Source organism: Conger conger, chromosome 8 (assembly GCF_963514075.1).
Source record: "Conger conger chromosome 8, fConCon1.1, whole genome shotgun sequence".
NCBI classification, from domain to species: Eukaryota; Metazoa; Chordata; class Actinopteri; order Anguilliformes; family Congridae; genus Conger; species Conger conger.
The window spans coordinates 6,564,155-6,577,953 of NC_083767.1; the positions used below are offsets into that span (position 1 = coordinate 6,564,155).

General features: G+C 47.1%; 1 protein-coding gene across 2 annotated transcripts; it reads right to left on the bottom strand.

Annotated features, from left to right (window-relative positions):
• Positions 1-3,761: 3,761 nt before the first annotated feature.
• Positions 3,762-12,675, bottom strand: LOC133135776 (myozenin-2-like). Of its 2 annotated transcripts, XM_061253051.1 has the most exons (6): positions 12,582-12,675; positions 11,062-11,158; positions 8,024-8,184; positions 6,949-7,075; positions 4,636-4,819; positions 3,762-4,054 (listed from the first exon to the last, which is right to left on the bottom strand). In XM_061253051.1, the coding sequence occupies exons 2-6, from the start codon at positions 11,141-11,143 to the stop codon at positions 3,823-3,825; spliced, it is 786 nt and encodes a 261-aa protein (XP_061109035.1). In that variant the 5' UTR covers positions 11,144-11,158; positions 12,582-12,675; the 3' UTR covers positions 3,762-3,822. The 2 variants fall into 2 exon arrangements, with proteins under 2 accessions (XP_061109035.1, XP_061109034.1); XM_061253050.1 differs by lacking the exon at positions 12,582-12,675 and having other exon boundaries at positions 11,062-11,332.
• Between the last annotated feature and the right edge of the window lie 1,124 nt (positions 12,676-13,799).

A 13,799-nucleotide genomic window follows, 5' to 3' on the forward strand; every position in this document is an offset into this window, starting at 1 on the left:
CATGCATTACCATCGCTGAAGTCTTCCTTGATAATAGAGGCATTTGTTTCCCAGTCTTTGCTGACTGTATGTAATAGAAGTGATTATGGTTTCTTAGTCAGGCTGTTTCACTCACACTTACACTATTGTGTCAGAAAGACCTGGCCAGGATGGTGCATTGTTTCCAATGATGGCATGCCAAGGTTTCTCAGAAAGCCTTTTTCCATTTCAATTCAGCCACAAAAAGAATTTGGCCGCTTATCTGTTTTTCCATAAGGTTGATCCTTGGTCTTCTTTGGGCGCATTTACCCAATTTACAGTATTAGTGAATTTCTGGTACGTGGTAAGAAACATTTCTCTGAAAAGTTAATTTGTAACTGAACTGGCAGGCAAGGATAGTATCATTCAGGCACGAGTAACCCACACCCAATGTGTTAGGGGGGGGGGGGGGATCATTAATAATGGGTTTATTTATTGTAGTTATAACATGACATACCGTAACTTTCTGTGTGCGCTATTGCTTAATGACATGAATGAAGTGATGGAACAACATGTTGCGTGTAGTTTCTGTCTCTCAGGGGGTCTCAGTAAAGGTCAGCTATTGCAGGACGTGTCACAGGGCGAGCTATCCAGGGACGGGTTTTACGACACGGTGTTGCCCTGTTTTTGGGGCAGGGCTGGTGGACAGCTGGGGCAGGTTGGGGGACCCAGTGAAATGGATCTTCCTGGGGGGGGGGGTGAGACTCATTTAGATGGGTCACCAATTGCATCTGACCCTCCAAACCCCATCACCCCGTCACCCCCCGCCCCCCCCACTGACCCCAAGAGACAGGCAGAGAAATATTCCTCACAAATGAAATATACTGAAAATGTACTGACATAAAATATATTATCAAGACTTTGAGCTAACACTTATATTTGGAAAATCTAGAAATTATGATTTGACATGAGATGTGGCAATATTTAACTCTGTTAAAACCAATGGCGAGAAATGTATCTACAACCCTCTGTTTCCACAAAGAGTATTGTCATGGGTCCTGAGTTTATACAGAACAATCGCATCCTGGCCTGCAGGGTTCAGCTGTAATGATGGATGAGCAGGGCACTTATCTAAGCCATTGAGCTTCATTCGCGCTGTTTTATTAGCGAGATATCTTGGCGAAGAGCACTTTCCCAAGAGGGGGAAGCAGGTAGCGATACAAGGCGTCAATACAGACCGAAGAATTTCCTCTCTGCTCTCAGAAAGCGCAGAGGAACGGGGGGTCAGAGAGAGTTGAGCAGACACACCCTCGATCAAGTGTGAGATGAAAACAATAACCGTGACGACTGGGGGCCGGTCGCGGGGACACTGTGGAAAGTTTGAGTCCTGGTGGCAGAGGAGTTTTAGGAAAGGGAAGAGAGAGAGAGAGAGAGAGAGAGAGAGAGAGAGAGAGAGGCTGATGATCTCCAAGGGGTTACAAAACTTGACCCCTGCAACGGATTACGAACAGTCAATAAATTAATTAAATTAAATAAGTGGCATGTCCCTGGCCAACAACAAAAACTTCTTCAATGCTTTATAAATACATGTAATGAGAAATATATTTCCCAGCAGTGTGTACTGTATATACCATATAAAAAATATACAGTATGTAACAGCATCTGAAAGGAGCAATGTGTGTTTTATATTTCTCCCATTTATTGTGTCACAATATATGGTCTGATATTGATAATATATTTTATTTCACTATATTGCTGTATATGTTCCTCTTCCAGACGAGGCAGTCGCCCAGTAAACTGACATGGTACATACAGTATGTTACTGACACCATTTTACGCTCTGTTACCCAACACATGCTCAAACATAAACATATCCAGGGTGAAAAACATGCCTCGGCGGTGATCTCATTGGCATGTGCCAAACCACTCTTTTTTTTTCCGCGTCAGCGCAAATCTGCCCGTAAGCCATCCCGGCAGGCGGTTAATTTCGGCGGTGTCGGCCGGGCGCTGGCGTATCGGGTGCCCGGGTGGCGTGCAGGGCCTTGTGGCGTAAACCGAACCCGGGGCGCGCACGGACGAGGTTCGGCTTTCCTGCGGTGGGGCCGCGTCGCACGTCAGAGACGGAGGAGAACGGTCGAACGCGCCCTCGCGCGGCACGTCCGTCGTGTCGCCGGGGCCATGGGCGAGACGCCGGGGCGGGATTCAGCACGACCACCTTTGACTTTACAGTGTTACAAGTTCCAGCTCGCGTTAAGTTTAACGGAAAAAAGCATCGGTTTTTCCGTTTTTGACCATCACAAGTTCTTTCCACTCCTGATGAGTGTTTGGCCATCACTAACGCCAAGAAATACTCAGACATTGGCACCAAGGAGGAAAGATGTTGCAGAAAAACAACAAGCAATTAATAACACGAGAATACATCGTGGCAAGAATAGGCTTTCACCCCTATGAGGGTCCTCGTTCGCCTACAGTGCAGTCTAGAGAGGGGTGTCTTATCCGGAAAGGGCTGGTATGGGCGTGAGTAACAGATATTAGGAAGTATTTTTTCTCACAGAGAGTGGCCAGTGTGTGGAATAGCTTGCCAGGACATGTAGTGGAGGCAGAAACTCAGGGGGTTTTCAAGACCAGGCTTGATACGGTGCGCGATGCTATTTAGCTTTTAGGCAAACTAAGCAGTAGGTACACTTTAGTGGCAGGAGAAGGCGAGCATTGCTGGGCTGCATGGCCTCCTCATTATGTTATGTTATGTTATGTTATGTTTCCGGTAAAGATTACGTAAGCCTGCACGTGGGTTGGACAGAAGAGCATTTATTAGCAACAGCGGCGCTGTACATTCACATCAGGCACTTTGATGAATTGCAGAAAGCTTTCAGCGCTGTTTCATTAAGACCGGCATCGTGGATATCCGCGCCGCTCTGCGTGTGAACGAGCGAAGCGTGATTTAAATCGAGCCGTGTCATTTACTCTTAGCAATTAGCGTGTATTCTAATTTCCACACACGTACTGTACACGCTCCTCTCACGCTCAGCCCAGTACAAACACTGAAGCGACCTCATGTCGGAGATACACACACAGCGCCTGAAATGCACAGACAAGTTCCTTTTCAACATTTAAGCCATTTCTTTTTACTTTTTAAATGTGCCTTTTTAACCCTGAAATCTCAAAACACAATACTCTAATATGCTAATCACAGAAGTCAGAAGCTATCAGACACTTACGGTATGTATTTATATTTACAGGACCTGCTGTGTGTGTTTGTATGATACATAATAATCAATAATGCTCAGAACAAATCACCCCTTATGGAACAAAATATACTTAGATATATTGAAAAATATGCGTTATAAATGAGCAGTATTTTCCAATGTGCAGTAATATATTGTTAATTTTACAGATAGTACATTCTGTTAGATATATTAAGATCTATGCAACTGAGACCAAATAATGACAATATTTTGCATTATGTTTTAGACATTATTCAACATAAAAAATTACAATATATTGTATAGCTATATATTGTTTCACATTTCGCAAACAGGCACGTTATGTCTTCAAATCATTAGCATGTGTTGTTAAACGCTGGTAATATCATCATAAATTCTTTTTCGTCACAAGTTGAAAGGAGTTTTGACAATCATCCAATAACCGTTCACCAGCCGGTGTTGACTTCCTGATTCCTTTCCTTTCCCAGTATAAAATCGGAAAACTAGCTTCCCCCCCCCCCTCCCCAAAAAATGTTTCACCTCCAGGGGCCGTTCTCGTTCTGGACGGAAACAGAGCCGGCGGGGACGGAACGCTCACGCCCGTGTTCCGCGCGCTCCGCCCGTCCCCCCCGAGGCCTCGCCCCGCGCCCCAAACAGAAGGTCAAAGGTCATCCGACTCGGGGAGCGCCACGCCCTCCAGGTCTATGACCGGCAGGACGAGGGGGGCGCCGTCGCCCACCCAGCCTAGGGCCGTCCTGTTGAAGGTGGGCCTCGTCGCCGTGGTCTCCTGGGCCTCCGCGGGGGCGGGGGAGTCGGAGGGGGGCGGGTCCAGCTCCAGGGTCTTGAGCACGCTCAGTTGAGGGGGCTCGTACGCGCCGAACGGAGTGGCGACCCTGAGAACGGGAAACGGTGAACCTGTTCTCATCGATGCGCTCTGACGTCTGTGTGCAATCTACGGTGAAACTCGTCAGCTATCATTACTAAACTACACTCTCAGAATGTAAAGTGTCAGTGGAGGTGACATTCTTGTACTTCAAGGATCAAATTTCCCAAATGTTCCCTGAAAGTACAGTAATGTTCTCTTAAATGAGTATGTTTTCCAAGCAACAAAGGTACAAATTAATTATCTATTGCTGGCTAGGGGTATAATTTAATCTACCTATAGGGTACTGCCCCAGCAACAAGCACTTTTTGTACCTTTATTTCTGAGAGTGTATGTCTATTTCAGCCTGGTTCGGTAAGTGTGCACACTGCCATTATACAGGTCTGACAGGACCTGGTGCGTAAAAGCTGTCATTATGGCTGCTTGTGTTTGCAGGCGCAGAAGCGACAAACACAACTGCAAACAAAAAGACGACATGACAACGTTGTTTTGTGACTACAACATTGCTATTGCTCCCCCAAGTAGTCTAACCTGCAATTGACTTTTGTGTGTTTTGGGCTCCAGGGCCACCGTACTAACTGCCACACTGACCTGTTGAAGCTCTTGTACTCTGGGACCTCTGGCTTGGGCTCGGGGCTGGGCGTTTTGGGACTCAGCACCTCGGCCAGGGAGGGGTCGTTAACGAGGGCCTGGTCCCACGGGGAGTGGTACGACCGGGGAACGGCGGTGCTGTTAAACTTCTCCGGGGGAACGTCCTGCAAGGGGCCTCCGTAACCTGGGAGAAACGCCATTAAACCGCTAAATGTCAGACATTCCCGCCCACGCTGCGTTCGCCAGGCCGGTGAGGTCATTCAGCGCTCATTCAGCACATATTGAGAGGCCTCTCATTGTTCCTCTGGGCAGTTTTGTGGCGGTGAACCCACAGCGCAATGAAATCCCAGGTAACTGAAATGAAATTAAACATTTGCAGCGGGGGATAGTTTTTTTTATTTTTTTTTATTTTTTTTGTGCATACGAATCTTGCTCTTTAGGGAAGAAGGAAGGGGTGAGGGAAAGAGAGAGGGAGGGAGAGGGAAAGAACGAGTGTGGGAGAGAGAGTGTGTGTGTCAGAAACAGAGAGATAGAGGGGGGGAGGGAGCGAGAGAGTGAACGAGAGAGGAGTGAGAAAGGGAGAGAGAGAGTGAGAGAGAGGGAAGGAGCGAGAGAGGGTGAACGAGTGAGGGAGAGAGGGACAGAGGGGGGAGAGAGGGAGAAAGAGGGGGCAAAAGAGAGAGAGTGTGAAGGAGGGAGGGAGGGAGAAAGAGATTAATTAGCCCAGACCGCAGAATCCCTCAGTCTGTGCTGGGTCAGTTGAGAAGCATCCCTCAGGTGAATACCACACATTACCTGGCCGGGTCAGAACCAGCTGTGAGGACTGAAACAGCACATGGAAGGGCAGAGCCAGTACAGGACAGAAGAGCCATTTGGGGATAAACAGTCAGGGAAGAGGAAGAGAGTGTTTCCCTACACAGAAATATAACCCTGGCCTTTAATCCAGCACAGTTCAAATCTTACTGCACATACAGGAAATAAGAGAAACCAATGAAACATGGAAACAGTCATTGGATCAGCTGTGTGTGTGTGTGTGCATGCGTGTCTGCGTGTGTGTGTGTGTGTGTGTGTGTGTGTGTATTTATGTAACAGGGCTCTTACAGCATGTCTGACCCCCTGTACAGAAGACAAGCTCCTTCCTGAATTAATCCTGCTCCCATAGAAACGGTAAGAAAAAAAAAAAAAAAAAACACCCCCCGGGGTTCAGATTTGTGTCTTCTGCACAAAAATGCACGAGATACCGGCCGGTCGAGCCTTTCACCAGACGCACACTTCCTGTGCTTGCTCGCTCAGACGCTGCACATAGCCCACAGCCAATAGGAATGTGTTATGACTGCACAGGCTCCGAGCAGCGCGGGGATTTACAGCACGAGACCGAGAGTGGATTCTCCGCAAAGTGACGGCGCTGTCGCGAGGCCAGGTCACCGACGCGATAGATGTCGGTGAATTCACACTCGAGTCGAGACACGGGCGCCTCTCGGGAGATTAATGGGAAGCTCAGCTATGGAGCAGCGCATTGAGAAATGGTTTACATTCGCATTTTCTCCGAGATGAACATAGCTACAATATGAGCACAAGGCAACCCAAAAACGTGTGAAATTGTGCGAAAATAACGTTGAGTTAGCCTACTGTTTGTTGGAGTAGAATGAAAAAGAATATTGAATGATGTTTTTGCTGTGGTGTTAAATTCATCTCTCTGACAAACATATGTGGGGGACAGTGAGATATGAAACTGTAAGAAGGTTCTTATGTGTGTAAGAGGCGCTGGCAATGCTGGCCACAGATAGCTATTGGTATCAGTTTAAAGGAGAGCTGTGCTGCGATCTCTCTCGCAGACGATATCTCAAATACGATCCGGCCAGCGGGCGTAGGAAGTGCCTGGCTCACATCCCGTCGGAATGCCACAGAGTTATACATAACAACAACAGTGCCCACCACGCTATCCTGAGAGACTATAGTCACGGCATTCCTCTGCCTTTTTAGCGCAGTGCAGGATGTCCCGGCTAGGGGGAAACCAAATTCGCTCTGCGCTGTGGAATGCTGCAGCCAGTTCTGGCGGAAGCCGGGCTGAACGAACAATAACGGAAACTCTGGCCTGCCGGTTATTTCTTTCTTCACAATTTCGGACTCTTACGTGCCTGGCGACTGCGTTCCCAGCGACAATCAATCGACAGAAGCGCTCGAGCCGTAAAAGTGACGAGTATTTCCCTCATGAGTCACACCTCATTAATAAACGCGGCTGTCAACGTCCCCTTCGCCTTTCTGCTGACTGGGATTCTCAAACGCGATGCCGGGAGTACTGTCCGCACAAACCTGGGGCGAGGCTCTCCGGGTCCAGCGTCTTTGCGTCGGGCGTGTTCGGGGGCGTTCCTGGTTGCTGATCCCCATCCGGACAGTCACCATTCTCCGCTGTCGCCTCAGCACTGGGAACGGCGCCATTCTAGGGAGAGTGACAGCCGTTTGCAACCATTAGCTGATTTCATCATAGCCCTGAAAATTATTCGAGTAATGGTAACTTTTAGTGGTGGGACAATAGCTCTGTTGGGCTAAATGGCCTGGTAATGTCATTATGTAATGTAATGTTATGTTATGTAATCAGATTCAGACTACAATATGAAAACATTTTGTCACTGGGAATTTAATTAGCCTGTATTTGCCTGCTTGCACACACACACACACACACACACACACACACACACACACACACACACACACACTGCAGGGGCTGGAGTGTGAGGTCGTCCCCTGGGCTCAGGGCCATCTGTAGCCACTGATGGCAGCAGAACAGAGTGATCTGGAGCCCGGGGCACTCGGACTGCAGGAGGACAGTGGAAGGACAGTCAGCACACGCGTGTGCGCCGCTCCTGAGCGCCACCAGCGCGTACTCACTCTCCCTCCCACCCCAGGCTAACGCTGCCCTGCCACTGCGGATATCCCACAGTTAACCCTTTCAGGTGAAAGCTCCACAGACACAGGATTATGACGTTCTCCGCGGAACATTCTCCTGCTGATGTCACAGTCACGACTGGTGACACGGAAAGTCTGCCATCGTTAACGTGACGCCCTGTAAACTTGGATGGGCTTTGATTGGCTGTCAGTGTATTATGATTCATGCAGCTGGAAAAAAAATCACTGAAAGTGATCCCAACGATATCGTTCATCACTGTGGTTGTTATGTTGTTGTGGAGTGGACTCTGTCACAGTTTTTTAAATGATGTATTTATAGTCATCATTATAGTTTATAGTATGTATATATATATAGTATCTACAGTAGTTATAGTTATTACAGTATCGCTCTTGGAGTAGACAGGCCTTTAGGGCTTAAATATATTAATGAATATAGTAATTAATTGATGAAAACTGCACGGCGGACTCTCTCGCTACGTACGTTCGTCTGTTCGTTGGCCTCGTTGTTGGCCTTCTCGAAGGTGTACTTCTCGGAGCGGATCTGGCGCTTTCTGAAGAGCCGGGAGCCCCTGTTGGAGCACAGGGAGAGCTCCTCCAGCATGATGTCCTTGGGGGTGTTCATCTTCCGCCCCAGGTCCATCTCTGTGGAGCGACGGCTCGCAATGTAAACACGGTCACAAACCCGCACAGCGACGCCTCACAATGTAAACACAGTCACAAACCCACACAGCCACAGTCACAGTGTAAACACAGTCACAAACCCACACAGCGACGCCTCACAGTGTAAACACAGTCACAAACCCCACACAGCGACGCCTCACAGTGTAAACACAGTCACAAACCCGCACAGCGACGCCTCACAGTGTAAACACAGTCACAGACCCGCACAGCGACGTCTCACAATGTAAACACAGTCACAAACCCGCACAGCGACGCCTCACAGTGTAAACACAGTCACAACCCCACACAGCGACGCCTCGCAATGTAAACACAGTCACAAACCCGCACAGCCACAGTCACAGTTTAAACACAGTCACAACCCCACACAGCGACGCCTCACAGTGTAAACACAGTCACAAACCCGCACAGCGACGCCTCACAGTGTAAACACAGTCACAACCCCACACAGCGACGCCTCGCAATGTAAACACAGTCACAAACCCGCACAGCCACAGTCACAGTTTAAACACAGTCACAACCCCGCACACCGACGCCTCACAGTGTAAACACAGTCACAAACCTGCACAGCGACGCCTCACAGTGTAAACACAGTCACAAACCCACACAGCGACGCCTCACAATGTAAACACAGTCACAAACCCGCACAGCGACGCCTCACAATGTAAACACAGTCACAAACCCGCACAGCCACAGTCACAGTTTAAACACAGTCACAGACCCGCACAGCGACGCCTCACAATGTAAACACAGTCACAGACCCGCACAGCGACGCCTCACAGTGTAAACACAGTCACAAACCCTCACAGCGACGCCTCACAGTGTAAACACAGTCACAAACCCACACAGCGACGTCTCACAATGTAAACACAGTCACAAACCCGCACAGCGACGCCTCACAGTGTAAACACAGTCACAAACCCGCACAGCGACGCCTCACAGTGTAAACACAGTCACAAACCCGCACAGCGACGCCTCACAGTGTAAACACAGTCACAAACCCACACAGCGACGCCTCACAGTGTAAACACAGTCACAAACCCACACAGCGACGCCTCACAATGTAAACACAGTCACAAACCCGCACAGCCACAGTCACAGTGTAAACACAGTCACAAACCCACACAGCGACGCCTCACAATGTAAACACAGTCACAAACCCGCACAGCGACGCCTCGCAATGTAAACACAGTCACAAACCCACACAGCGAGGCCTCACAATGTAAACACAGTCACAGACCCGCACAGCGACGGCTCACTGTGTAAGCACAATCACAAACCCGCTGCCACGGAGGGCCGTGTGTACAGCATGCAGGTTTTCATTCCAGCCAATTAACGCTGCCTTAGTTTATTCCAATTACTCACCCAACCATAAGCATTAAACTGCATTAATGCACATGATATGAGGAAGAGTTGTTATTTACATAACACATTACACTTTATGTACATTATGTGCAAACCTACAGCCCTAATTCAGCTAATTTTTTTCCCTAATTTTACCTGCCAAGCATGTTTGTGTTGTCAGTCATTAATTGAATTGCACGAATGTGAGCGCTGATGAATACAAAAATAGAAGTTAAATTTAAAGTTTCCTTGTGAATACTATAGCTTATTTAATCCAAGACTCTCATATTACTGTTTCTCCATCCATAGGCCGAACATTCAAAATGGCGGCGCTACTTATGGAGAGAAAGTTCAATCAGACCGAAAGGTTATCCTGATGAATGTTCCTCAGCTGTTAAAGCGCTTCACGCCACTGCAGTCATTCACACAGTTGTTCCTCCAACCAGAAATAGATTTTAAAAAAGGACAACTACAAATGGATTAGTTACCTTGGGTAGTAAAACATCCATTGACGCATTTATGGGGAGTGGCAGTCTGTGTATGTGTGCAAGTGTGTGTGTGTGTGTGTGTACATGTGAATGTGTGTGCATGTGTGTATGTATGTGTATATGTGTGTGTGCATATGCATGTGTGATTGCGTGTGTTGTACTGTTCTTTGTTGTACTGTTAGCACTTGAAACTGTACTTCCCTCTTGGGTCATTCAGCGCATTTATCCCTGGTTATGAGTATGCACATTTGCTCTTTGTTGTATGTCTGCTAAATGCCTGAAATGTAATGTGTGGGTATGTGTGTGTATGTATGTGTGTATCTGTGTGTGTTCGAGTGTGTGTGTGTGTGTGTATCTATGTGTTTGTGTGTATGCTCTTGAGTGTGTGTGTGTGTATGTGTTTGTGTGTGTGTGTGTATGCACTTGAGTGTGTGTGTGTATGTGCATGTGTGTGTGTGTTTGAGTGTGCGTGTACGTGTTTGAGTGTGTGTATGTGTGTTTGCGTTTGAGTGTGTGTGTATCTGTATGTGTTTGTGTGTGTGTGTGTGTATGCACTTGAGTGTGTGTGTGTATGTGCTTGAGTGTGTGTTCGAGTGTGTGTGTGTGTGTGTGTGTATCTATGTGTTTGTGTATGTATGTGCTTGAGTGTGTGTATGTGTGTATGTATGTGTTTGAGTGTGTGTGTGTATGTATGTGCTTGAGTGTGTATGTGTGTATGTATGTGTTTGAGTGTGTGTGTATGTGTGTGTGTGTATGTGTTTGAGTGTGTGTGTGTGTGTATGTGTGTGTGAGTGTGTGTGTGTGTGTATGTGTGTGTATGAGTGTGTGAGTGTGTGTGTGTGTATGAGTGTGTGAGTGTGTTTGAGTGTGTGTGTGTGTACATGTTTGAGTGCGTGTGTGTGTGTGTGTATGAGTGTGTGAGTGTGTTTGAGTGTGTGAGTGTGTTTGAGTGTGTGTGTGTACGTGTGTGTGTGTGTACGTGTAAGGTGCAAGCTCAATCCCATCATACCCCTGGCTCCCAGGACCTCTCTGCAAATGGCCGCTGCCTGCAGCTTCCTCTCGCTCATCGTCATGGTGGAGTGCAGTGACATCGTGACCCCGGGGATCTGAAACCAGCCAGGGGGACAGGATCACGCGCCTCGTTCCGTCCGCGGAGGGACACGCGGACACGCGGGAAGCGGTTCCGCTTGGGCGGTCGGAGCGCTAAGCGCACCCGCACACGGAAAAAAAAACGTCCGAGTTCAGCAGGCACAATTTATTGGATTTGCGGAAAGGGCAAAGTTAGCACTTCCCTTTAAATAACCTTGGGGTGAGAGCCGGAGCGGAGCTCTCTGACACTTCTCACACTGTCAGCCCTTTCCGGACCCTTTCAACCGGACCGCAGAACTCCGCAGAATGCCGTCCCTCGAGATTCACTGCCTCATCCTTGCAAAAAAAAAGCTCTGTCCACAGACTCCATATATTACCTCCACCTTCCACAAGGAGACCATCATTGTCCCCCAAGTTTAATGATCATTTCCTGCACATCCTGTCGACAGGAGGTCTTATTATCATATAGAATTAAAGTATAGTACAGATCATTAATACTAAACCATTAATATGTATGACTATTCGTGTAATGAGAGTTCTTGGGTTATTTAATTAAATACTGATGATCTATAATCCCTGGGTAATGATGTATAAGGAGGCTAGAGGTGACTGATCTACTTGAGGATACAGGAAAAATGAAGAACTCTCCAGTGTGGGAGAGGAGGAGGAAGATGATGATGATGAAAAAGAGGAATCTACTGAGATAGATGCTCACTGTGGGAAACGTGAGGAAATGAGAGATGTCCTCTTATCAGGCCACTCTTCCAGCCAGCAATAACTTCATTATTAGACGTATTAGACTGTATTTCCCAGATAACTGGGAATCAAGCAGAACAGAAATTAAATTATCTTCCAACGATACACGACAGATTTATATTTAAGTTATTTTACATTATTAATATGTGAATCCCAGACATTCTCACAGGGTCAGGAGGTTTATTCATTCTATATTAATAACCTGACCCAAACGTCAAGCCCCGAATGCTACACAGCAAATTGGAGAGCGTTGCACCAAAAATTTAAATAACTCCATGCAGCTCACATTCGAATCCACAATGAGATAAATTAACAACACAATAAATGTTTAAACGTTTTAAGTTCTTTAGCAATGGCTAAATCAGGTCCCCTTTAGAACAGCTCAAAGAGAAATGTGACAATTTAAATGCATAAACTGATACAGTACTTACAAAACTATTTGTAATGGAGCACTTACCTAGACAATGCTTAATCAACTAGCATATCATGACCATTAATAAAACACAATCAATTAACATCTGGATATCACGAGTTACAGCTGAATTTTAATCTATATCAGTTGTCAGGGGGAGAGGTAGATCTGCCTGCAGCACAGAGCACCTCTTTGTATGGAGAGAGCTGATAGGCTGAGATCAGTACGCTGTACCTGTGGGTCTGAAACACCTGGGCGGGCGGGTTCCATACCTGTGACAGGGTTCTCTCTCCGGGTTCTACCTGTGTCCTCAGGTACAGGAATCAAAGGAAGCTGTGGGGTCACCCTGGGGTAGTTTAATCTGCCCCGGTCGTCAAGTTCCCGAGTACTGAGGCAAGCCAGGGGGGCAATTGATGCTTCTGCCGTCACTGGTATGCAGCTTACATCAGCTGGCTAAACATAGACCCCACACCCACCCCCAAAACCACACACCTGCCCCTCCCACAGGCTGTGCGCATGGGGCAAGAGGCGCGGGACACGGCCTTCACAGGAACCGAACCCTCCACCCTCCACCCACGCTCCCGGAATAAACACCCCCCGCAAATCAACACTGCCGCCAAATCCAATCTGGCCCTGGAATCCAACTCCAGCCCGGGTTTTCTTTCCTCCCGGGGAATTAACTGAACAATTTAGTGCTACTGATTGGCCAGTCTGTCTTCACACCTGACTCCCAGGTAAAGGGAGGGCAGAAAACCAGCAGTTATCAAACCTCGAGGAACATGATTTAATGATCCCTGCTGCACAGATGACAAAATACCTCCCAAAATATCAACATATCTATGAACTACACTCAGACCGGTGGAGATTTTGCTTTCCAGAAGACAAAGAGATATACAGTTCCAAAAAAAAAAGACATTAAATCAATATTACATACAAATACATATTTCAAATGTGTTTGAAGTACTGGGTGTCCCTGATGGAATGCAAACACACTCCGGTCAAGTTTATTTCAGGAGCATTATCATGCTGATGTAGCTCATGATGAATCACTACTGGCGACTGAAAGCAATGGAAAGTTCTAGAATACTGACTTAGAATTATATTTAAAAAATAATAATAATTAAAAACGATTTCCAAGCTTTTTTTTTATTACCTCATGTCATGGTATTTTCATGGTTTTAGATTATATTTTCATGGTTTGATGGTATGTTTCTCTCCTTATGGCTTGTTATCCTCCTATCCTTGTTATTATACAATTTGGTCCCTCACTAGAATACAGTAGTTAACTGACACTAGTTACGCTGCTGTGGCCTATCCACTTTGAGCCTATCCACTCTCTCTTTCTCTCTCCCTCTTTCTCCGTGTGGTGAAGAGTCGACTCAGGGAAATGTTTCTGTTCATCCCTGACTGGGAACCGTCTGTGTGCAGCGCTGCTGACATATGGGACAACAGCACCCATGATTCAAATCAATATAACGTTTTTATCGATC